This window comes from Rhinatrema bivittatum, chromosome 11, assembly GCF_901001135.1.
Source record: "Rhinatrema bivittatum chromosome 11, aRhiBiv1.1, whole genome shotgun sequence".
Classification (NCBI taxonomy): domain Eukaryota; kingdom Metazoa; phylum Chordata; class Amphibia; order Gymnophiona; family Rhinatrematidae; genus Rhinatrema; species Rhinatrema bivittatum.
The window spans coordinates 49,459,491-49,483,266 of record NC_042625.1 but is presented as its reverse complement, the minus strand read 5'-3'; the positions used below and the strand labels follow the sequence as shown (position 1 = coordinate 49,483,266).

Below are 23,776 nucleotides of genomic sequence, written 5' to 3'. Positions count from 1 at the left end.
GACCTGAAGTTCAGGCTGCGCAAGTCCTTGCATTATGGACCAGTCCCAGCTGCCTTACGTGTCAGAGGTGGTGGAATCAGCCATGAAAAGAGCTAAAAAGACTAGGTTGTACTCAAACACACTACTGGGTAAGGATAGTAAATACCTGGATCACTTCAGCAAGAAGATATTTCAGAGTGCGATGCTTAACGCCAAAATACAGAAGTATCAGTTCTATATTACACAACACCTCTATGAATGCCTATAAGGTTTGAAGCTGAGGGATAATCAGCCAATGACCAATCACAAGCTCAGGTCATAGTAGATATGGAAGAGGGCTTATGCCACCTGTTTCGCACTAATATATGAAGCATTTGAGACATCAGCTAGGATGTCGGCAGTGTTGATAGCAGCCAGAAGGATTGCCTGGCTGACGGCAATATCATCCATCAGAGTACACCTCAGTGCCAAAGCAGCGTATCATCATTCCATTCAGGAAAATTCAATATCCACGCATCCCTTGGTTTCTCGTTTCATGAGGTGCGTGCTAGAACTCCGTCCTCTGGTTTCAAGGCCGGCGGTTCCTTGGGATATCAACCTAGTGTTGGAAATATTTATGCTTCCATCCTTTGAACCGATGCAAAGCGCTTCCATGAAATTCTTGACATGGAAGGTGGTGTTTCTAGTAGCGTTTAATGTCAGCGAGGCGAGTTGGTGAACTTCAAGCGCTAGTCCACTATCCGCCTTATCTGCAATTTTACCATGAGAAGGTCACCTTGCAGACCCATCCATCTTTCCTTCCAAAGGTGGTCTCATCTTTTCATTTGAATCGGACAATAACTTTACCAACCTTCTTTCCAAAACCACATGCATCCAACAGGGAAATAATTCTTCATACTCTGGATTGTAAGAGAGCCCTGGCATACTACAAACAGAGGACCTATTCGCCTAACTGGCATTCCCAACTCTGTCTTCTTCAACCCTAATGCTCTGGAGCTGCCTGTAGCCAAAAGAACACTGGCCAACTGGTTAACCCAGTGTATTCATTTCTGCTACTCTTCTAAGCCATAACACCTTGTATCAAGAGTGAAGGCGCATCAGATCCAAGCCACAGCAACTTCTATAGCCCATCTTCGCAATGTGCCACTTCAGGACATATATAAAGCAGCGACTTGGTCCTCGCTGCATACCTTCACATCTTATTACTGCCTCCAACAACAAGCAAGATTGGATGCTGCTATGGGGCAGGCGATACTGCATCATGCCACTGGCACATAGAGCTGTCCATCAGTGAGCAGGTTTTTCCGCACACTGAGCATCTGCAGTATGACAACAAGAACTGTCAGTTTCGACATTGGCAATAGTGTGCTTAATCTACCCTTAGCTGGGGACTCCCAGACAGTGTGGCTAATTCAGTCTGCTTATCGACAGCAAAAAGCAAGTTTGCTTACCGTAAATGGTGTTTTTCGAAGATAGCAGGATGAATTAGCCATGCATCCCTGCCCTTCCTCCCTGGACAGTCTCTAATCCTCTATCTGTTCTTACTCATTTTTTCTGTTTGCTGCTTGTCCATGCTTTCTTAACTGGGGATGCTGGAGGTAGTCGCGCAGGAACCACCGCGCAGGCACACAGAGCAAAGCTCTGTATATCTGGAGAGAAGTTTCTCACCTTGGGCCGCCGGCAGGATGTCCCAGACAACATGGCTAATTCATCCTGCTATCTACAGAAAACACTGCTTACGGTAAGCAAACTTGCTTTTACGTTTATAACATTTGATATATCGCAAATTTTCCATAATCTGTGCCCAGTCATTGCAACCAGAGTTTTTGGCTGGGAGCCGTGCACCAGGCTCCTTAGATCTGATCACTTAGGTGTTGCTTGAAGTTCCTGCTCCTGAAGGAGAGGGGAGCTGTGAACACTGCCTCTGTAGCATCCTCAAACTGGCCAGCCTGGAGCTCAGCGTGTTATCTGGGGAATTGGTTCTCTGCATAGTTGTGTGCAGCACTGCCAACAGGCAAGCCCTGAAATATATATTTAGAAGAATGCCTTGCAGTCGTTAATCCACAGCCCTTCTTTCTCCAAGCCTACTCATCAGTAAATGTTCTGATCAGAATAGATTAAATGGCATATCCTTGGAGGTATGTCTTTCCAAATCTGAGCTCAAGGAGAGAGGGCTTGCAATCTAAGGGCCTGATTTACTAAGGCTTTTCTCCCATTCTGTGTTTATTGGAAAAATTGCTTAGTAAATGTACCTGAGCAGTGGTATGTGAACTAAGTTGCCGGTCCTCCAGTGGTATTTAAGGCAACATGCATTTTTATTTTTAAAGTGTTTTTTTGTAGGTCCTCTCTGATCAGGAAATAGTCTGAGGAGGGCATAGATGCGTTGGGTTGCATAGTTTTTAACTATTCTCATGAGTTTGGGTGTCGCAAGTGATGTTTTGTCTCATTGGTTTTTGGGTTGGTTTTTGTTTTGGTTTTTTTTTTTAGCAACTGACCAGCTCTGTGCTTCTCTCTTTCTGAACAGTAATCCAGTCCCTCATAGCAATGGTGAATGACCCCCAGCCCGAGCACCCGCTGAGGGCTGACCTAGCGGAAGAGTACTCTAAGGACCGTAAAAAATTCTTTAAGAACGCTGAAGAGTTTACAAAGAAATATGGTGAAAAGCGACCAGTGGACTAAAGCCTTGACGCAGTGCTGTCAGTTTAAAAAAAAAAACCAACCCACAATCCCCCCTCCAGAAAAGTGTGTGACTGAAGGAAGCGGAAGAGCGCGCTGCAGACACCCCTCACCACGCAGGATTCCACAGAGCATGGACCGCTGCCGTCATTTGCTCTTACTAACTTTCTACACTTTTCTTAATCAAACATGGTCTAGGTAACTTGTAAAGAGAGGATTAAAAATTGAAATGAGATATTCTAGTTCTGCTCTTCTTTTGTTTAAAAGAAATCATTGCTTCGATACACGTTAGACAAATATTGCCTCTTTCATTGTCCAAATTTCCCAAAGCTTCCATTTGAATTCTGCCCTTGTGGCCGAGTCCTGGAGAAGCTTGGGACTCTGACCTTCCACACCACCTTCTGGTCTCCAGGCTACCGCAGTCCAGAAGGTGCCACGGTGCACTGGTTGGCGGTTCTGTCTGTTTTACTTTCTTTTTTTCAGTGTTGCGCTGTGCTTTGTGGGACTTGATTGCAAGTTCTCCTTAACTTCAGTTTGTAACATAATTTAAAAAAAGAGAGAAGGGCAAAAATTTGGAACCAACTCTAGTTCTTCTGTAAATGTAGCTGCTGTTGCCACAGTGTTTATTAAAGGGGAAACCCAAGTTGCTGTCTGCGTGGTTGAATTCAGATATTTGTTGTTGAGGGGAGTGGTCCCCTGGTTAACTCAGCTTTGGGGGTGCAGGGGCAGATTTAGACAGGCTCAGAGAGCTGCTATCAGCCCAGACTGGACTAATGTGTTCTGAAAACGAATAGCAAACGAAATTCTCACCAAAATTATTTATGCTAAAGTGTCAATCCGGAGAGAACCTTTTATATCGTGATATCGAAATGTGACATTTCAGTATAAACTCACTAACAGCAGGTTTTACTTGCCTTTTGCTATAGTGGCTGGCTATGTGGGGTGGAGGGTAATTTTCAAGGCCACTCACTGCAGTAAATTGACCTACTATGGCCCTGGGGGAAGGAGTACACATGACTTCCTTAGCTCCTATATGGCCCTGGAGGGGGAGGAGTATGCAGGGTTTCCATAGCACATATACAACTCGGGGGGGGCAGTATGCAGAGCTTTCATAGCACACACACACACACAACACTGGGGTGGGGTGGGGAGGAGTGTGCCAGGTTTCCATAACAGCTGTATGGCCCCAGCGAAAGGAATACACAAGATTTCCACACCACATGTACAGCCCTGAAGGGAAGGAGTATGCAGAGCTTACATTAGCAGTACAGTTATTACATGTACAGCCCCAGCAGGAGGACTACATAGGACTTCCATAGCACATACATGGCCCCGAGGGCAGGAGTATGCTGGGTTTCTATAGTCCATGTACAGGCCGGGGGAAGGAATATGCAGGGCTTCCACAGCACATGTACAGCTCTGGGGGAAGGAAAAAAACAGTCCATGTGCTTGGAAATTTCAAAAATGTCCAGGCTAATTTATCTACCCATCATCTGCCCCCATAATGAGCAGCTACAAATTATGCTAATTTTAAAAAGAGAAACAAACCAAGTAGTTTCTCTTACATTTAACGTGTGTGCCTTGTAGTAAATTTTATGTTCCTACTTTGCATATGCATGGACTATTGAAAGTTGCCCCGTTATGATTTTAAAGTAGTAGTAGAATGGGTTAAATGTTTCTCTGTCATTAGGCTTCTACTACAGAGCCATGCATCTCATGGGTGATGATGCACTCCATCTTTCCTGGATTGTCTATTAAAATGGTGACTGAAATCAGAAAATGCAAGCATTGTTGTTTTACACTGTTGCCTTTCACTACCCATAGTCATGCTGGATAGACAGCAGCTCTTTAAATCTGTCTTGGAGAAGGCAAAAATAAGGTGGCTGGGGGGGGTGTTGCTGGGCCACTGCTCGAGATGGGAGTAGTTATACTGGGGGTAGGGACCTTTGATTTCAGTTATGGCAGTAGGAAAATGACTGATATAAAACACACACAAATCTGTGGAAAAGTAATTTTACCATAGCATATCTGTTGCGAACAGTAAACTACAGTGATGCCAGCTACTGCCCTCCTTGTATTCCTTTTAAATATATGTGATGCATCTACAGAATGGTTTATTTTAGTGCACTCAAAGGGATGCAAAGACTTCCATTGCTCTCTGGAATGATTTTTTGTGGGATTAACTGCTTAGCACTTTTGCCATTTTACTGTAGTGCATACCCATTCTAAAATGGTTCTTCTGCTGAATACAACTGATTTTGGAAGTGCATTCAATTTGTTTTTCATTGTGATTTAGTGCACACTAAATCAAAATGAAACAAAAAACATGACAAAATGAATTAAAAAGAAAACTAAAAATAAAATGAGTATTTTTTGGCCATACAACCCCCTACTGTGGAGTGATTGATTGGAGACTGGTTAACAGCAAAACTGCTGGGAAGTAAAGAGAGACACAATGAGCAATGGAGGTGAGATTCACAATCTCCCAAGCTCCATAGTCTGTAGAGTGAAAAATATTTTGGTGCATGTAGAATTTAAAATGGCATGAGATTGGGGTGAAGAAATAATGTTCCCTGCTCCAGTCGTATGCTGAAAGTCAGGGAGGTACTTATGTGTACTAGCTGGGAAGTTACCCCTGCCAAGTTAACAGCTAGGTACCCCCAAGCTACATTTCTCTATTCACACCACTGTTTTGGACACTAGAATATTGTTGTGAATAATCTTGTTACAAATTCTTTTTTTTTTTTTTTAATGTGGAGCCAGATTATAATTCTACACTGATCACTAAATTCAGTCGAAGTTGAGAATAAGTATCTATATGCGTGACCTTTAACATCAACTCTGGTCACCTTTTGTTATGGTTAGCAGTTGGGACTGATGATCATTCTAGTTTTCTTTGTACCTTTGCCTAAATGCCATGAGTTAGTCTTTGCAGCGTATCAGAGAAGAGTGTTATTTCAGTGTGCGGGGTGTTATACAGTTGGCTAAGTCTTTCAGCCATGTAGTTCCCACAACCCATCCAGTAATTCTGCTTTATTCCAAGAAATACAACACTCATCTGACATGCTTTGCGTAAACATTTTTCAGGGTGCACCAGTGCGGAAGGGGACGGGAGCTCTCACACAGAAGCCTTCCAGCCGTTGCACAACTCTCAACGGTCCTGGTTTGGTAATTATATTTAAAGAGGAGGCCTCCCCCCAACACAAAAACGATAGCAACAGTCAGTCTCGTCTTACTCTTAAGCATTTTGGGAACATGGGAGAGGACTGATACCAAGAGAATGTGGCCATGGATTTCCTCTGAATAAGTTTTCCATTCTAGGAAACGCAGCTAGGTACTGTGTCAGCGTGGGAGGCAACGGCTCTGCAGAGAAATGAATTTAGAAGGTTTAGCCAGACCAGCCGAACACCCCCTCCTGCTCTAATATTTGTGCCTGATTCGTAAGACATGTTCTGCATTTTGGGGACACCTCTTAAAAGATTTGTAACTTGTTACATGAATATCGGTATATAAAATTGCTAAATAAATAAAAGCTGCCCTGAGTAAAGCAATGGGAAGAATCTGTGGCTCGTGTGCTATTTGCCTCCAGTGCAAAAGCAGTACATTTTAGCCTGTGACAAGCTATTACTTATGTTCTTATCCCTATTTTGGTAGCAACAGGTACATTTTTTTTTTCCTGCCACTTCCTCCTAAGTGGCAGGAATGAGAACAAGCTGCCCGATTCTGCACAAAAAAAAAAAAAAATGCTAAAGTGTCTGATTCATCCTTCCTGTGACTGTTGCGATGTGCAGCTAACATCAGCCCCCAAACCCCACCTCTAGTGGAAAAGGGTGTACAGTTTGTTGCCTCGTGGTGGGACTGGCTAACAGACAACTTAAATTCCCTTGTGAGAGGGGGCTTCCTAGTCTGAACGAGCTGTGAGTTCTAAACAAAGCTGTAGAAAAGAGGTTCACTTTGGCACAGTCCTAATCCCCTCCAAATCCTATGTGCAGGGCGAGTTGTGGCGGTGCCACTCCTAGATCTGCCCTGTCCTATGTAATACATGCCAGTTTCGTCGATCATACTTCCGTAAAACGAGCCTAACCTTCAAGCCCTTCTGTATCTGATGGGACTTGCACCCCAGGGCTGTGTCTGATGGCAAGATCAGCTTGCAAGAATTAGTAGCACGATGGCGGCAAGTGGGGAAAAACGTAGGCGGGGGTGACTGACTTCCTCAGCCTTTTATAAATGCACATTTTATCTGCACGCAAACTTTTTTTTTTAAGGAATTTTGCTTGCTTTAGGGACCAATGATTTAACGAGTCAGTATGGTAGTTAAATACTGATTTTATCACCATTTGTGTTTGCTATACCACAGTTCAGGTTATTGACATTTTAAATAAGCTATCTTTAAACCATTAAATAACTGTCTGAGTACCTGGGCTGGAGCCCCTCAAGTAACCTGACTCCTGCTGCTTCTGTCTTTACCATGGAGAAGCAAGAGGAGGTTTCTGGGAGGGCACTGTCCAAACTCCGGCCCCATACGCCACAGACCCAGCCAGTGCAGGAGCAACACGCATCGCATCAGGAGCCCTGCTCTGGATTCTCTGCAATTGTGCCAGCGTCTTGGACCTGAATATCATACAATATCTTTTAAACATTTATCTAAAAAATGTACAACCCTGTGCAATGTGCTGAAATTAGCACTAATGGGGCAAGAGGAACTAAAGAGACTACAAAAACAAATTGTGAATATATTCCCAGCAAATGCAAGAGCTGAAATACCAGAGATGCCAGTGGAACACAGGTCTTCACTTGTTAAGTTATTAGAATACCAGGTGCTTTATCAGTATCGGTTTTTACTGAATTTGCCCCGGCACCTTCAGCCTGGATCCACAGCACCACGCAGAACACCCCCATACGTACATAGCTAAAGAATCCTTTTCCATTCTGCCACTGGAGTCAGCACCATGACAGAGACAGCCAGGGACAACCTGCGCTATGGTATAAAAGGAAATGCATACAGCAGAATATTGAATATACTCGCAGAGACATTACTGCAAAAAAAAAGCAGCAGATGTTCTTAATCTCTGTGCTCCTGCACTTGCTGGGGTTTCTCTGCTAAAGCTCTTTGAATGCACAGAGCTGAATGTTCCTCGCCTTGTAATACTTCTGCAGTTCTGGATCCATCAACACTTGCAACTCATGGCCACGTTCCCAGGACTGGGAGAAGTCATCAGGGCCCTCGCCACAGCCGCCCTCAGGGGAGATGCTGGGATACCCTGGGTGCACCATGAGCTCAATAGAGATGGTTCTGCCTTGATTGCTGCAGGTGGAGAATGCACTTTGCTGACCACTGGAGAGACCAGCTTTGGTCTCACTGGCTGCAATGCTTCTGTCAATAGCCCGCTGGATGCCCCCGACAGACATGTGTTTTCCCATGGTGGTCAAACCTATGTAAATTCCAGGCCACCTGAGATGAAGGCAAGCAGAGAGTGAAAGCAGTTAGTCACACAACAAATCTACAGCCACCACACAATATATAGTCAGCAATTAAAGGCTAGCGGAAGGAATTTAATGATTTTTTTAAGTGTTTTTATATTTGCTAGTTATCTGCCTTGTTTGAGCTTGCCTGAAATTACAGGGAACATCCATAAAGTGCCAGTCTAGTACCAAGGCTTGTTCCCCATACATACCCAGATCAGTCCAGGCTCCTGGGTTTTGCCTCCCTTCCAGCAGATGGAGACAGAGAAACTGCCACATAACCTGGTGTGCCACCTGCCACCTGTCAGTATTTCTCTGTCTTGAGCAGATGGAAGGTGGTGCGAAACCTGCAGTCTGGGAAAAAAAAGGAAAAAGAGGAGTTTAGGTGACTGGTTACTCTCCCTGAAGTTGGTAGATCCTGGTGGGGCCATCCCTTCAGGTAGAGGAGTGGACAAGCGGAGGGGCTGGAGCCCCCCGAGTCTGTCCAGATTCTAGACCCAGTGAGGGAGGAGATAACTGGTAGGGCCAGTTCGCTATATTCCCTCCTTCAGCCAAACAACCGGAGCCTGGAGCCATCTCAAGGGAAGTTAAGGTTTTATAAAAGTTTTATTTAAAAAAAAAAAGAAGTGTTTAACTTTCCTTAATTTGTGGTTGTGCCGGTTGGGTCTGCGGCCGGGAGTGAGTGCTGTATGGCTTCGGGGAGGTCAGGTGCATTAGGAGCCGGGTTTGGTGGTGTGTTTTTGGTAGGCAGGCTGGTGCGGCAGTGACAGCTAAGCCCCGTGGTGGGAAATGCGTGGTGTGTGGGGGAGACGTGTGCGACTCTCCCTCTCCAGGGGAGAGGGCAGCGGGAAGAGTGCAGATAAGGACTCGGACAGACAGCATGCTTTAGCTGGGAGCAGGGGAAGGGGGAGGTCAAGCAGCCCAATGATGCCTTCCCGATTTCAGTGGGAAAGGCAGACATTTTGTCAACATTTGCTGCAACAACTGAGAAAGCCTGCAGGGGGACTCGGCCCTGCCCCCGCCGCTCTCGCCAGCAGATCAAAGGCCCTCAGAGCACTGGGGGGTCCTGGGAATCTCTGTTTGGGTATGAGGCAGAAGACCTGGAGCAGGTCCCAGAGGAACCAGGGGCTTTTCCCCCAAATTATGTGCTGCTTATGCACAAGGCTTTTTTGGCTAGGAGGGAGAATGTCATCCTCACAAGCCAGTGGACCTGAAGGAGCCGTTTGTGGCTAAGAGGCTTAGAGCAGCGCCATCTGGTGGGGTCACCACAGTTCGGAAAGTGCTGGGCCAGCCATGGCAATTGGGGAATGCAGGCGATCTGTCCAAGGCCTCGGAGGATGGGGATCTCTCAGCCTGTTGATTCGTCAGGGGTGGATTGTCCAGACCCTGATAATGCCCAGGATCAGACACCCTCAGTGGAGAGAGATTATCTGAAAGTGGTCTGTCTTTTCTGCTGAGAAAAATTAGGATCCCCGATTCCATGTGTCCTGAAGGAACTAGGGATTAAGGAACCCCAGGCTGTTTCAGACCATGAAGAAGTGGATCCAGTCATGGAGGGCTTAAGCTTAAGCTAAAGCATTCCCCTTCTATAAGTCCGTGAAGAAACTGGTGCTCTGGGAGTGGGAGACTCCGGACACAGGTTTGAAGTTTGGCAGATCCATGGAAAGGTTGTACCCATTGCTGGAAGAGTCCTTGGATCTGCTGTGAATGCTGAAGCTGGATGCTTCGGTTCAGCAGTCACAAAGAAGATGATTCAGGTAGCGGGATCAGCTGCGCTTAAGGATATGCAGGACAAAGTTGGAGGTACACCTCAAGAGGATTTTTGAGGGGTTGGCGTTGGGTATTTGAGCTGCGGTTTGCAGTAGTTTTATGCTCAGGGCCAGACTGCGCTGGGTACAACAGTTGCAATCAGACAGGATGCTGTCTGCTGCAGACATCCAGCAGGCTGAGTGGCTGGAAGCAGTGTTGGCCTATGGGGCAGATGCCTTATATGATCTTATCCGCATGTCCTCACGATCTCTGATGTCTGCAGTCTCCACTCGATGGCTTCTTTGGTTGAGGAATCAGTCAGTGGATGTTTGGTCTAAGTCTCAGTTGGGTTTGCTACCCTTTAAGGGGAAGCTGCTTTTTGGAGAGGACTTAGACGAGCTTGTGAAGCATCTCTAAGAGACTAAAAGACACAAGCTACCTGAGGACAGGCTGAAGATTGGCAGAGCTTCCTCTTCGGCATGAGCTCGATTTTGCTCAAATCTCCATTTCCAGCAGTCTCGTACTTCAGGAGGAGGTCAGAGACTGAGATCTGGAAGACAATAGTCTTGTAATCAGTCTTTTCGAGGCTGGAGACCGACCAGGAATGGTTCCGGTCAGGTTCCAAGTCTTCTTAATGAAGCAAGGCCGGCCCGCTCCTCAGTTCCACGATAATTAGGTCGGTTAACCCTTTTTTTCGAGGAGTGGGCCAAGGTCATATCGGATCAGTGGGTCCTAAACATGATAAAACACGGTTATGCTTTAGAATTTGCGTGCCCATTAAGGGACTTGTTCATAAGGTCCCCTTGCGTTTATGCACAGAGAAGACAAGGGGTTCGGGAGACCGTCGATCATGTACGGATACTGGGAGCCATAGTTCCCGTGCCGGTCAAGGAACAGGGTGCAGGGAGGTATTCCATTTATTTTGTGGTCCCTAAAGAAAGAGGGCACCTTCCGTCCAATCCTGGATTTAAAAAAGGTGAATGTGGCTCTTAAGGTTCCTTGTTTTTGGATGGAAACACTGAGGTCAGTGTTCGCAGCAGTGCATAAAGGGGAGTTTTGGCGTCTCTGGATTTGACAGAGGTATATCTTCACATTCTGTTACACCCGGAGCATCAAAGGTTTCTAAGGTTCATGATTCTTGAGGATCACTTTCAATTTTGCACCCTGCCTTTTGGATTGGCAATGGCCCCAAGGACCTTCACAAAGGTGATGGTTGTAGTGGCAGCGGCTCTACGCAGGAAGGAGTCTTGGTTCACCCACATTTGGACAACTGGCTGATTAGAGTAAAGTTAGAGGATCTTTGTCGTCAGTTGATGACAGCAGTGCTTCAGCGCTTATGGTTGCTGGGCTAGGTTGTGAATCTTCCTAAGAGTCAACTGATTCCATCTCAGGTTCTGGAATTCCTGGGAGCGCACCAACACCAGACTTGGGAGAGTGTTTCTTACCAAGTAACGGATAGACAAGATCCAGGTGCAGGTTTGCAGCTTGCTGAACAGTGCAGTTCCCAAGGTATGGGATTATCTGCAGGTTCTTGGATCTATGGCCTCCACATTGGAACTGGTCCCTTGGGTGTTTGCTCATATGTGGCCATTTCAGGCAGCCTTGCTGTCCAGGTGGAATCCCTTGTCGGAGCAGTTTAATTTACTGCTGCCACTTACGGAAAGCACAAGGATGAGTCTGGAGTGGTGGCTTTGTCAGGACAGTTTGTGTCGTGCTGTGGCCTTGGAGGTTCCGAATTGGATAGTAGTCACGACCAATGCCAGCCTTACCAGTTAGGGAGCTGTGTATCAGACTCAAGTGGTGCAAGTCCAATGATCTCTGGAGGAGGCGTTGTGGTCCATCAACCGTCTAGAGATGAGAGCGGACCGCCTAGCATTGTTGGTCTTTCTTACTCTTGTACACAGCAGGCCAATGAGAGTGTGTTGTCGGACAATGCGACGGCAGTGGCTTACATCAACCAACAGTGCAGTACGAAGAGTCAAGCAGTGGCGCGAGAGGCCCAGGACTTAGTGCAATGGGTGGAAGAGCATCTGGAGATTCTGGCAGCTTCCCACATAGTTGGGTTGGACAACGTGCAGGCAGATTTTCTAAGTCGCCGGCAGATAGATTCTGGGGAGTGGGAGTTGTTGGAAGAGGCCATACATCTGAATCTTTGCAGGTGGGGAGTCCTTGTATGGATCTGATGGCTACGCAGAAGAATGCCAAGACTCCATGGTTCTTCAGTCAAAGAAGAGAGTACAGAGCAGAGAGAGTAGATGCCTTAGTTCTCCTGTGGCCAAAGAGAATTCTCCCGTATGTGTTCCCACTGTGGCCGCTGGTGGGCAAGGTCCTGCGAAGGATAGAGATCCATCCAGGGCAAGTGATTCTGATAGTGTCAGAATGGCCTTGGTGACCATAGTTCGTGGATTTGATCAGTCTTGCGGTAGACAGGCTGTTGCGTCTTGTGCATATTCACAACCTGCTGCATCAAGGACCTATATTTTTGGACCAGGCAGATCGCTTCTCTCTCGCGGCTTGGCTTTTGAAAGGCAGCATTTGAGGAAGAAAGGTTATCTGGAAGATATTATTTCCACTTTACTGCAAGCAAGAAAGAATTCCACTTCTTTATCTTATGTTCAGGTGTGGAAGGTGTTTGAGGCTTGGTGCCAAGAGCACAGCGTGGATCCGATGCAAGCTTCGGTGGCCCACATTTTTACTTTTTTGCAGCAAGGTTTGGTGAAAGGTTTGGCTTTCAACTCCTCATAGGTCCAGGTGGCGGCCTTGGGATGTCTGAGGGGTAAGATTGCAAGACATGCCTCTGGCGGCGCATCTGGATGTGGTGTGTTTTCTGCGAGGTGTGAAGCATTTGTGTCCCCCGGTGCAGAACATGTGCCCTCCGTGGAGCCTAAACTTGGTTCTTAAGGCGATGTGTAGGGCGCTGTTTGAGCCACTGTGCAGGGCGACTTTGAAGGATCTTACTTTAAAGGTCGTTTTTCTGGTGGCAATTTGTTCAGTTAGAAGGATTTCGGAGCTCTAAGCCCTCTCTTGTAGCGATCCTTTCCTAAAGATTTCGGACTCCGGGATTTGTTGCGGATGGTGCCTTCTTTCCTTCCGAAAGTTGTTTCGTCCTTTCACTTAAATCAGTCAGTGGAGTTACCAGCCTTTACAAATCTGGATCTGATGGTTCCTTTGGATAAGGAGTTGAGGTGTCTTGATGTGAAGTGAGCATCACTAAATGATTTCAGGGTTTCTGATCATCTTTTCATTCTCTTGAGTGGGGTGAAGAAGGGTCATAAGGCCTTCAAAGCTACAATTGTGCGCTGGTTGAAGGAGGCCGTAACTTAGACGTACGTTTGTCAGGGCTGTTCGGTGCCTCAGGGTCTGAGAGCTCACTAGACTCGGTCGCAAGCGGCATCCTGGGCTGAATGTCAGTTCATGTCACCACAAGAGATTTGCAGGGCAGCGACTTGGAAATCATTGCACGCTTTCTCCAGACATTACTGTCTGGACGTCCAGGTGACAAAGTCTAGGAACTTTGGTAAAAGAGAGCTTCAAGCAGGACTCTCGCAGTCCCACCCAGTTTAGGGAAGTTCTGGTACATCCCGGGAGTCTGGACTGATCTGGGTATGTACAGGGAAAGGAAAATTGGTTATCACCTGCTAATTTTTGTTCCTGTAGTACCACAGATCAGTCCAGAGTCCCACCCAGGTTTGCAGAGTTTGCTTCATCTGTGTTTTTTGTATATAAGCTGAAGATGTTTTTTCAAGTGTCCTTGGAAGGCTCAGGTGATGGTTGAGTATTTTCTGGTTTTTATGGTTAAAGGATTGTTCAGATTCAGTGGTTTTTCCATTTCCTCCTGCTCATTCAGTGGGAGGTGGTTTGGTGAGCTTATATTGTGTTATTTGGTACATTTCCATCTTGGATTGGGTACAGATAAATACTGAGGGACTGCAGGTGGCACTTCATGTTAAGTGTCAGTGTAACTTTCTCTGTCTCCATCTGCTGGCAGGGAGGCTAAACCCAGGAGTCTGGACTGATCTGTGGTACTACAGGAACGAAAATTAGCAGGTAAGAACCAATTTTCCTTTACGTGCATTAATACACAAAGAGGTGTTTGCTGACTCTGAATGTAATCTAAAGACAGATACAGAAAGTGTGAAATCTCAGATACTAGTAGCAGCCTTGTTTTACAGGGCAAGGGCACTTCCCTAAAGATCAGGTTTTATTACCTGCTCTGCACAATTTGGAAAGAATTCCAAACATAGATTCTCAGTAAGAAGAGCTTTGCTCCGTTTCCAGAATCACATTTTTATGCTTAAATATTAAGTCCAACAAAATGGATTGCTCCTTGCTTCAGGTCATGCAGGCTCAGCTCGGTCCTCAGGGGCTGGCAGGGATCTGGCAGAAGGGATTGCCACATTCACCAGCTGTGGGGACATAAGACCCCTGAGCAGCGATGACCGGGTTAGAACCGGGACACTTCCAGAACAGGTAAATTGCGCAGTTCTATAGCCTGAGCTGTGCAGGTTCCAGTAAGGACTTTCATCCTTCCAAGAAGAAGGCAATCATTGTTCAATGTGCCCGGAAAGCAGAAGCAGCCTGGACCCTTTACTTAGATGCCCCTTCTGCCAAAGGCCTTCTTGGGAGCAGGGCCTGTTCTTGAGAACTCACCACCAGAAGCACAGAGTATGATTACCTGTGAAACATCTTTTAAATGACAGCTAAAGACAATATTTTCAACAAGCCTTTGAAATCCAGGGCTTGAATATTGTGCTTACCCCACTGGCAGAGTTTCTCTCTCATTTTGTTAATGATCAGGCAAGCTCTGCACATTTTTATCTCAATCGGGCCGATACAGTAAAAATCATGGGAGAGCGGGCGAGTGCCCGCTCTCCCAGCGCGCGCACAGGCCACTCTCCTGTGCGCACGATACAGTAAGTTAATATTTAAATTAGGGCCCGCGGTAAAAAGAGGCGCTAGGGATACTAGCAGGTCCCTAGCGCCTCTTTTTGGACAGGAGCGGCAGCTGTCAGCGAGTTTGACAGCCGATGCTCAATTTTGCCGGTGTCCAGTTTCCAAACCCATGGCTGTCAGCAAAATTGAGCGTCCGGTTTTCAACCCACGAGCCGCGGGCCCATTTTAAATTTTTTTTTTATTTTTAGCTTTTTTTAACTTTTGGGACCTCCGACTTAATATCGCCATGATATTAAGTTGGAGGGTGCACAGAAAAGCAGTTTTTACTGCTTTTCTGTGCACTTCCCCAGCACCGGCAGAAATTAATGCCGACCTTTGGGTAGGCACTAATTTCTTAAAGTAAAATCTGCGGAGCGCACTGTACTGTATCGGCCTGAATGTTGGGTTTTATGGTTTTGTAGATTCTCAATGTAGCGATGTTCCCCGCTCTGAATAGAGCAATAAAAAATCCTTACAAACTAATAAAGTTTCAGGCAGAGGTTCTCGGGGAGCTGCTCACCCTACCTTATCCCATGACTTGTAAAGACATCCACTGAGTTGAGGGAATCCTTTTCCACTCCCAGATAGAACTGCATGAGGTGTTGCTCTATCCAGTCACAGCCGTGTAGTTCTGGCTCGATCGGTAGTCTGCTGTATGGGATGCCATACTCCTCCAGCACCTGGGCAAAAACATGCCGAATCTCTGTGTAAAAAAAACAAATGTCAAGCAGGTAGAAAGAGTTAATGGGGAAGAGGAGACAGAAGCCCGTCACGCATATCCAGCATAGCTCTCTGCGTCAACGGCAGGGGGAATGAAGAAAAGTGGATCTATATACAGACAACAACCAACAAGGACTGAATTACATAGTCTGGGTAAACAAATAAGCATGGGTGTAGCTTGCTTATTGCGGCGGTTACTACCCCTAACTAATTAAGCTAGATATTTCACTTAGATGCAGTTCCAACACTGCTCTCTACATTAATGGCGGGGGTGGAAGGGAAATAGAACCAAAAGGTTACTAAGAGCCAAGAGAAACAGATAAGTATGAGAAAAAAAAAAAGTGCGAAGCTTGCTGGGCAGACTGGATGGGCCGTTTGGTCTTCTTCTGCCGTCATTTCTATGTTTCTATACGTAACAGGAAGACATAAAGGAGCCAGGATTTCCCTTCCAGTGTGCGAAAGCGTGACTGTGGCTAAGAGCTGGGGAGCACTCATCTAGTGAGTGCTGGGGCAGAGGGCATAGGCATGGGTACTTGTGTGTATTATGAGTTTGTGACTGTGTACTTAAAAAATGTGCCACATAGGTGATTGTATGTACTATTAAAAATGTCTATATTGCTAAGAAATATTGACCAGTAGATTGCTTGCCACACATTATTCTTTTGCTGCATCTGAAAGATGTGCCAGGGTGACGCCAAGCACATTATTACTGAGCAAAGAAGAATCAGTGTGATAAGCCACACTAGAGGATTTACAAAAATGATGATAAAACAACAGGCAGCAGCCCACTAGTCGAGATGCAACCTATGAAAATGTGTTGTACTGATACCAATGCTGCACAGCAAATTACCACTGCATGTATCCAGACAAATAATGTGTGCGATTTGAGATGTAAGCACATTTTACCGAGGTGTGCATAGAAAGGAATCCACTGGGTTGATGTTGATCATCTCTACGTTTCTCTACCATGTTTCAGCCCAGTGCTGCATATGTGCTGTCCTCTCCACATCTGCTTGCACAGGCTGCAGGTAACACCTCACCTGGGAGAACGTGAATGTGTTGGTGGCCGTCCATGTGATAGGGAACGTGGCCTATCAACTCAACGAACAAGTCCACTTGGGCTGTGAGTTCCTGCTTCACCTATGGAGAAAGAATGGAAGAAGCCATTGAGTGTCACTGGTGCAAAGGTCACAGGTCATCAGATCACTCATTTTTTCTCTGCAAGCTGCGATACCTTCTATTGAAGCAACACACAATTTAACCAAAGAGAATCAAGCACGTGAGTTTGAGGAGATCCCACAGCTCCCTTTTTCACATGTGACAGCAAAGCCAAAGAAAGAAAGCTTACATACCCTGAGAGGGTGTTAGACAGTGGACTGCCCCAGTGAAAAGGTAGAAATTACAGAGCTGTTTCCTGTCTGTGCAGAGAAGACAGCAAGGAGGGAGACAAACCTGATCTCCAGATTCCATGGTGATGCACAGGGCGTTATAGCACGTAGGATGGGTCCCCAGGACTGTATACCGAGTCTATCTTACCCAATGTGGATGAATGCAAAGGTCTTGCAGACACCATCTGGGCACCTGTCTGCCAACACTCAGCCTGGCAAAAATCCAGGACTTCCTGGGAAGCTTGCGTGTTTCCTCCTACCTCTGACATCTTAAGACATCCCTTAGCCAAGACTTTGCGGATTCCCATTTTTCCATGGAAGAAGCCACCTTTGTTGAGGAGGGAAGAGCCCTGGAGTGCCTTGCACACTGGGGCACCCTCGGACAGGTTGGCGTGAAGCCCCGTGGGAATGCTGTACCTACAATATGACCAGAAGGAGAGAGAGCAGGTGAAAAGATCTGCTGCCGGCCATTGTTCTGATCAGCACATCCATGTTTCCTGGATTCTGCTTATCTTCGGTGCTCGAAGCACTGTGCTAATAACAAACGGCCCAGGCCCAGGCCCATACAAGCATATGCAGTGCCTGCAGTCTCCTAGCAAAGCCCTGCTTCTACCTCTATCCTGCAAATAGGAGAAAAAAGGAGCTAATGTTATGGTGGAAATATAGCAAAGGGGCACCTACTTCTTAGCTAAGTATTTTGAAATGATTTTATTTCTAAATATGCACTGGTTTGCAGATTTTTATGATATGAAAATCTCACTCCTATTTTACATTAGGTACAGTATGCCTAAGCCCTTCATATAATAACAAACAGGCTGATGCTGATGAGCGCGCCTGGGTTTTTGCGCATTTTGGGCATGCAAAACTAGCGCCCGACGCATTAAGATCAGCACATCTAAAACGCGCGCCCTAACAAATGCAAACCCGATAGCGCCCAACGCATGCAAATTCCATGTAGATGAGAGCATCATCCCGATGCCGGAAAGCGCCGGGCGCCCAACGCACACCGTTTAACACAGGGAATTTAATGGCAGCTCCAGAGGTGGAGTAAAGTTAACAGCCCAGGGCTCATGAGAAACATTACACAGTATGGTCCTCTGAGTTGCAATAAATATATCCTCCTTAGTATCATCTCGCTCTTGAATTTACTGTTTGTGGTGGCAAAAACTAAATGTACATTGATTGGCTCAAAAAGAAGTGCACTTATGATTGCACTATTTAGATGCCTGTTGCAATGGGCACCTGATATAATAAACTGCAGCACTGGAATCAGCACCTCAGCAAAATAACCAAAATAAGCGAGATCAAACGGATGCCTTTACTGAGCGCCCGTTGTAATTGTGGGCACGCAATGCAATAACCTCTTTTGAGCGCCAGAGAGACACAATTCTGCCTTAGCGTGCCCTTTTTAACGCTGCCTCTCATTTACATACTGCATCAGGGCGCACAGGGATGGGGCTGCCCTCGCGTTAGGAAAACGGGCGCGCGATACAAGCGTGCAGCTTAGTGCACCGGCCTGTGAGGGTGTGTAGCCAGAGCTGGGCGCGTAGCTCACCTCCTTGCCAGCTGGGCTGCATCTATGGCTGCACTGCCATTCACCAGCAGGGAAGCACTGGAAATCCCGCCTGCCAGGAAACAGTCCACAATGCCTCGGTTCCTTCTGGGACAGTACCCAAAATCATCTCCTGTGATTATTAACTTTACTCTGGACTGTGGCATGCTGACTGCAAAGAGAGGAATGGAGACAATGTACAGGAAGTGAATCCCATTCATGTACTGTGGCTTACAAACCAGAGAAGGAGGGGGACAGTAAGAGAGAGAAAGCAATCTGGAAGCAAGGTCTTAAGGCTCCCCAACCTTGCAAAAAAAAAACCAAAAACCCAAAAAACAAAAAGCCGCCAATAAAATAACATAAGCATGGACTCCTGTACAGATAGAGCAGAAGTTTCCTGAGGTGGAGGATGCCTGCTGGGACAAAGCGGGAGTGAGAGAGAGGAGTGGGGGAAAACAGAGGGATGAGGGTGAGAGAGTTAAAGGCTGAGAAGCGAACAGGGCGCGCAGCTGACCATGTGTTTCACCAGACCGACAGCTCCCGCTCAGCTTTCTGTACCTTGTACGGATTGTAACTTGTCTTTGGCTTATGAATCTGTGAGCGTAACGTGCCTTGAGCTTCCGAGAATGGTAGCCAAGACATCAAGAATGAGCAAGGCATAATAAATACAATGCATTTGTATGTGAGGCAATGTGTAAGTGAACTGGATTACCGTGTCCTGAGAACTGTTGGTGAGCCAAGAGAGAGGGGGTGAGATAAGGCTTGCCAGTGCTCAGCTGGCGGGTGCGTGGGTGTATGATGCTTCTGCTGGGGGGGGTTATACAGAGAGTTTCTTCTCTTCAGCTATAACTGATATAATAGCCCTGGCACAAAAATAGTGTTTTTCAGTCATAACCAATGTACCTTGTTGATGATGTCATTTATAGTGCCGTGTGGCACTTCCTCCAGTGTTTCCCACGCTGTCACGCTTATCTGACAGACTTTTCCCTGCCCCCCCCCCCCCCCCACCTTGTGAGAACAGCACGAGCAGAGAGGAGGTGGGGGGCACTGTGAGCCCTCTCCCTCACCTGCATGGGACCTAGGTCCCCCTCCCCTGAGCAGTCTGTGGTCTTCCAAAGCTGTCGCCTCTAACCGTTAAGTGCTGCATTATATATTTTTTTTCAACTGCTGTTTGCAGCCCTCTAAGGGGACCAGGAGAGAAGCATAGGAAATGAGTGAGCTAAAAGGAGCAGCACATTTTATTGGGTTTTTTATATCTGAAAACCATGATAGGAAGACAGAAATCCAGGACACCATCTTCCCAAATAGATGAAATTGCACCTTTTTTTTTTTTTAGGACTAGAGAAAGCCTTTGTCTGCCATCTCACTGCCCATCCCACCCCCTGCCTCCTTCCTTTGTGGTTTGTTTTTTTTTAGAAACACAATGGCAGAAAAAGACCATACGGGCCTATCTAGTCTGTCCATCCAAAGCTCTGCAATCTGTACAATTCCCTCAGAGCTCCCCTGTGCTGAGAAAGCTCTCTGGCCTTCCTGGGACCACCTTTTAAAAACAGTTAAGAACATAAGAAAATAAGAAATTGCCATGCTGGGTCAGACCAAGGGTCCATCAAGCCCAGCATCCTGTTTCCAACAGAGGCCAAACCAGGCCACAAGAACCTGGCAAGTACCCAAACACTAAGAAGATCCCATGCTACTGATGCAATTAATAGCAGTGGCTATTCCCTAAGTAAACTTGATTAATAACAGTTAATGGACTTCTCCTCCAAGAGCTTATCCAAACCTTTTTTAAACCCAGCTACATTAACTGCACTAACCACATCCTCTGGCAACAAATTCCAGAGCTTTATTGTGCGTTGAGTGAAAAAGAATTTTCTCCGATTAGTCTTAAATGTGCTACTTGCTAACTTCATGGAATGCCCCCTAGTCCTTCTATTATTCGAAAGTGTAAATAACCAAGTCACATCTACTCGTTCAAGACCTCTCATGATCTTAAAGACCTCTATCATACCCCCCCTCAGCCATCTCTTCTCCAAGCTGAACAGCCCTAATCTCTTCTGCCTTTCCTCATAGGGGAGCTGTTCCATCCCCTTTATCATTTTGGTTGCCCTTCTCTGTAAGTTAGGAAGCTTCATTACCCTTTCGCCCCCACCATACACATAGATGGAGAACCCCTCCACCCATCATCACTATACACACAGCGAACCTTTACTAACCCCCTCCCACCACCACCATACATATTAAAGGTTCTCTGTCTTCGTGTATGAGGGTGGTAATAAAGGTTCTCTAAGTGTCTGGTGTATACACATGTTTTCTGTGTGCTGTGCTGGGATAGGTTTTAAAAACTATTATTAACAGATCCTCCCCACGTGTCCCTGCTTGACATAGTAGAATCAATTTAACCCTTCCCCCAGCTTCTTAGGAAAACTATAATGAGGATGCGCTCTCATTCACTCAGCTTCTCACTGCTCATCCCTCTTAATTCTGACTGCAGCTGCCTAACATTCAGGCCGACACAATAAAGTGTGCAAACAAAAAATGCATCTAAACCAGACGCACATTCACCTCTCTTACATAGAAACGATGGCGGAAAAGGACCAAATGGTCCATCCAGTCTGCCCAGCAAGCTCATGGTAGTAACTGTCACGCCATGCAGGTTACTTCATGCTTATCAATTTCCCAACAGTAAAAGTCAGGGCCCTCGTTGGTTACTCTCTGAATCCAGTTCTCTGTTACCCCCTGCCATTGAAACAGAAAGCAATGTTGGAGTTGCATCAAAGTATCAAGGCTTATTGGTTAAGGGTAGCAACTGCCACACCAGCAAGTTACCCCCATGCTTATTAGTTTCCCCAGACCATAAAAGTCAGGGCCTTTGTTGGATGCTCTCTGAATCCCATTCCTCTTTTCCCCTGCCGTTGGAGCAGAGTGCAATGATGGAGTTGCATTAACAGTATATAAGCTTATTGGTTAAGGGTTGTAACCGCCGCAACAGCAAATTACTCCTATGAACTCTTTTCTTCATTTCCATCCTCTAGCCTTTAGGGATCCACAGTGTTTATCCCATGCTCCTTTGAATTCTTTCACTGTTTTCGTCTTCACCACCTCTTCCGGAAAGGTATTCCAGGCATCCACCACCCTCTCCATGAAGAAATATTTCCTGTTGTTGGTTCTGAGTCGTCCTTCCATGAAGTTTCGCTTCGTGACCCCTGGTTCTACTGATTTCTTTCCAATGGAAAAGGTTTGACGATTGTGCATCAGGTATCTGAAGGTATCTGAAGGTCTGTATCATATCTCCCCCGCATCTCCTCTCTTCCAGGGTATACGTATTCAGATCCTTCAGCCTCTCCTCATAAGACCTCACACCATTTTGTTTGATCTTCTCTGGATCGCCTCCATCCTGTCTCTATCCTTTTCCAAATACAGTCTCCAGGCCTCAGCAAGGACCTGCACAAGGGCATTATCACTTCCTTTTTCTTACTGGTTATTCCTCTCTCTATGCAGCCCAGCATTTTTCTGGCTTTAGCTATGGCCTTGTCACATTGCTTCACCACCTTCAGATTTCCAGACACAATTACATCCCCCATTACATACTGTTCTTTTGGATTACAGCACCACAGATGCATAACTCTGCACTTCTTGGCATTGAAGTGCAGACTCATGCATCTAGGCACTTGATGCAATAGGCAAATGAGGTGCCGCACTAAAAAGGACACGCTAGGGATAAATCGTGCATCTCTAGCATGGCCATGGCATTGAGCGCCCAGGAGATGTGGCTGTCTGTGGGTTAGGAAAACGGACACTCTTTCTGTGATTCCTCCGACTTGATATTGCAATGATATTAAGTAGTAGGGACCACAGAATAGTATTTTCTGCAGGTTTTGGGGCCCCTCAAGACTTAATGCCAGCTCCCAGGCTGGAGTTATTTTTTGAGGGTTAAATTTTGTGCATGCCAGGTACACGGTTATTTTTTACATTGGGGTATTAGCAAATAGCCTCATCAACATGGCATTTACATGTGATGAGCTCTATTAGCTACGCGCTGCTTTGGACGCACGTTTTGGACACGCCGATCCCCTTATTGCATCAGGGATTATGGACGCATATCCAAAACGTGCATCCAGCAGCAGGTTAACCTGTGTGCTAGCCTGAGCTCACGATATTGCATTGACCCCAGAGAGTGGAGGAGAAAGGTGTGTGTGTATGGGCAACAGAGGAAGTAGACCGTTCTGGGTATATGATTATGGGATGTGTGGCAACCCTGTATAGTGGGTTTCTGATCAGGAGGAGCTGTGGAAGGGCTTGGGGGATGGTGCAGGATACAGAGCCTGTCACCTGTAGGACAGGATGGCTTAGGGAAGGGGGTCCCAAAACTTCAAAGGAAGGATCACATAGGTCATTTCTAATCAGGGAGATGGCTGGGGTAGGTTTTCTCCCTCCCTCACCTTGCAGTCTACCGATCAGGGTAGGGAGTCTCCCTTTCAGAGTTTGAGGGCTTAGCTCACCCTTTCGATGATTTGAAATGCTAGGAAAAGGGGGAGGCAAGGGGGCAGAAGACAAAGGCAGGGCTCCCGGGGGTAGGTAGTGATGTATATGTCTCACTCACCAGCCTGTCTTTTCGATCTTCAGCTGATGGAGCCTGGCTTCTCTTCAGCAGCTCAATTCAACCATGATTTCCGGGCCGGGTCGCCTCCTCTTCTGTTGGCAGGGCCTGGGAGACACTCCCCATCCTTGTTGATGCCGCCGGTAAAAAAACAAAACAAAACTTTCCTCCGTAGCCCGGATCTCACCTCAGGCAGGCAAAGGATTGCGGGCTGGAAAAACCAGCCCGGTGGGCCCTAGTTTGGGGATCCCTGGTTAAAGGGAGGGTCATAGGACTGGTAACTCCCCGGTTTTGAACCAGACCGTCTGGTTTTCAATTGACCTGTACAGTGTCAAGTCAGAGCTAGTAACCGGATCCTAAAAATCCGGTTGGCCTGCAGGCATGCAGTTTCTTCCCCCAGCACCACTTCCGGCATGCACACAGAGAAGGCAGAACTCGCAACTTGCCAACCGGCGAGCTGAGCTAATCCCCGCCCTCGCCTCTATTCATGCTGTGATTGGTAGTTGTGCAGCATGGGGGTGGGGACTGCCCTGCGGACCCGCCCCCTCCTCCACTCTCCATGCTGTGATTGGTAGTTGGCAAGGCGGGAGGGACCTCTCCATAAGAGCTGCCGTGGGACACGCCTCCATACTGTGATTGGTGGCTGTGAGGCGTGAGGGTGGTACCTCACCGGAATGCACTCTCTGTACTGCTGCTCTGAGGCCCCGCCCACCTGTTCTC

At 46.7% G+C, this 23,776-nt stretch overlaps 2 protein-coding genes across 2 annotated transcripts in view; one reads left to right on the top strand and one right to left on the bottom strand.

Moving 5' to 3' along the window:
- The window catches only part of UBE2L3 (ubiquitin conjugating enzyme E2 L3), a 38,596-nt gene extending 35,298 nt beyond the window's left edge, over positions 1-3,298 (top strand). The window contains exon 4 of the mRNA XM_029619779.1: positions 2,504-3,298. Within this exon, the coding sequence (XP_029475639.1) occupies positions 2,504-2,658 (155 nt within the window). The 3' untranslated portion in view covers positions 2,659-3,298. The remainder of the gene's footprint in view (positions 1-2,503) is intronic.
- A 3,667-nt stretch (positions 3,299-6,965) lies between these two features.
- On the bottom strand, positions 6,966-23,488 carry YDJC (YdjC chitooligosaccharide deacetylase homolog). Its single transcript, XM_029571646.1, has 6 exons — positions 23,060-23,488; positions 18,463-18,631; positions 17,168-17,324; positions 16,560-16,659; positions 15,325-15,502; positions 6,966-8,107 (listed from the first exon to the last, which is right to left on the bottom strand). Exons 2-6 carry the CDS (start codon positions 18,624-18,626, stop codon positions 7,756-7,758), a joined length of 951 nt encoding a protein of 316 aa, XP_029427506.1. The 5' UTR covers positions 18,627-18,631; positions 23,060-23,488; the 3' UTR covers positions 6,966-7,755.
- Positions 23,489-23,776: the final 288 nt, after the last annotated feature.

Coding starts and splice junctions, on each gene's coding strand:
- YDJC (XM_029571646.1), bottom strand. CDS start 18,626: ATGCCACAGTCCAGAGTAAAGTTAATAATCACAGGAGATGATTTTGGG. Junction 15,503..16,559: donor ACACATTCACGTTCTCCCAG/GTGAGGTGTTAC, acceptor TTTTTTACACAG/AGATTCGGCATGTTTTTGCC. Junction 8,108..15,324: donor TTTACAAGTCATGGGATAAG/GTAGGGTGAGCA, acceptor CCTTCATCTCAG/GTGGCCTGGAATTTACATAG.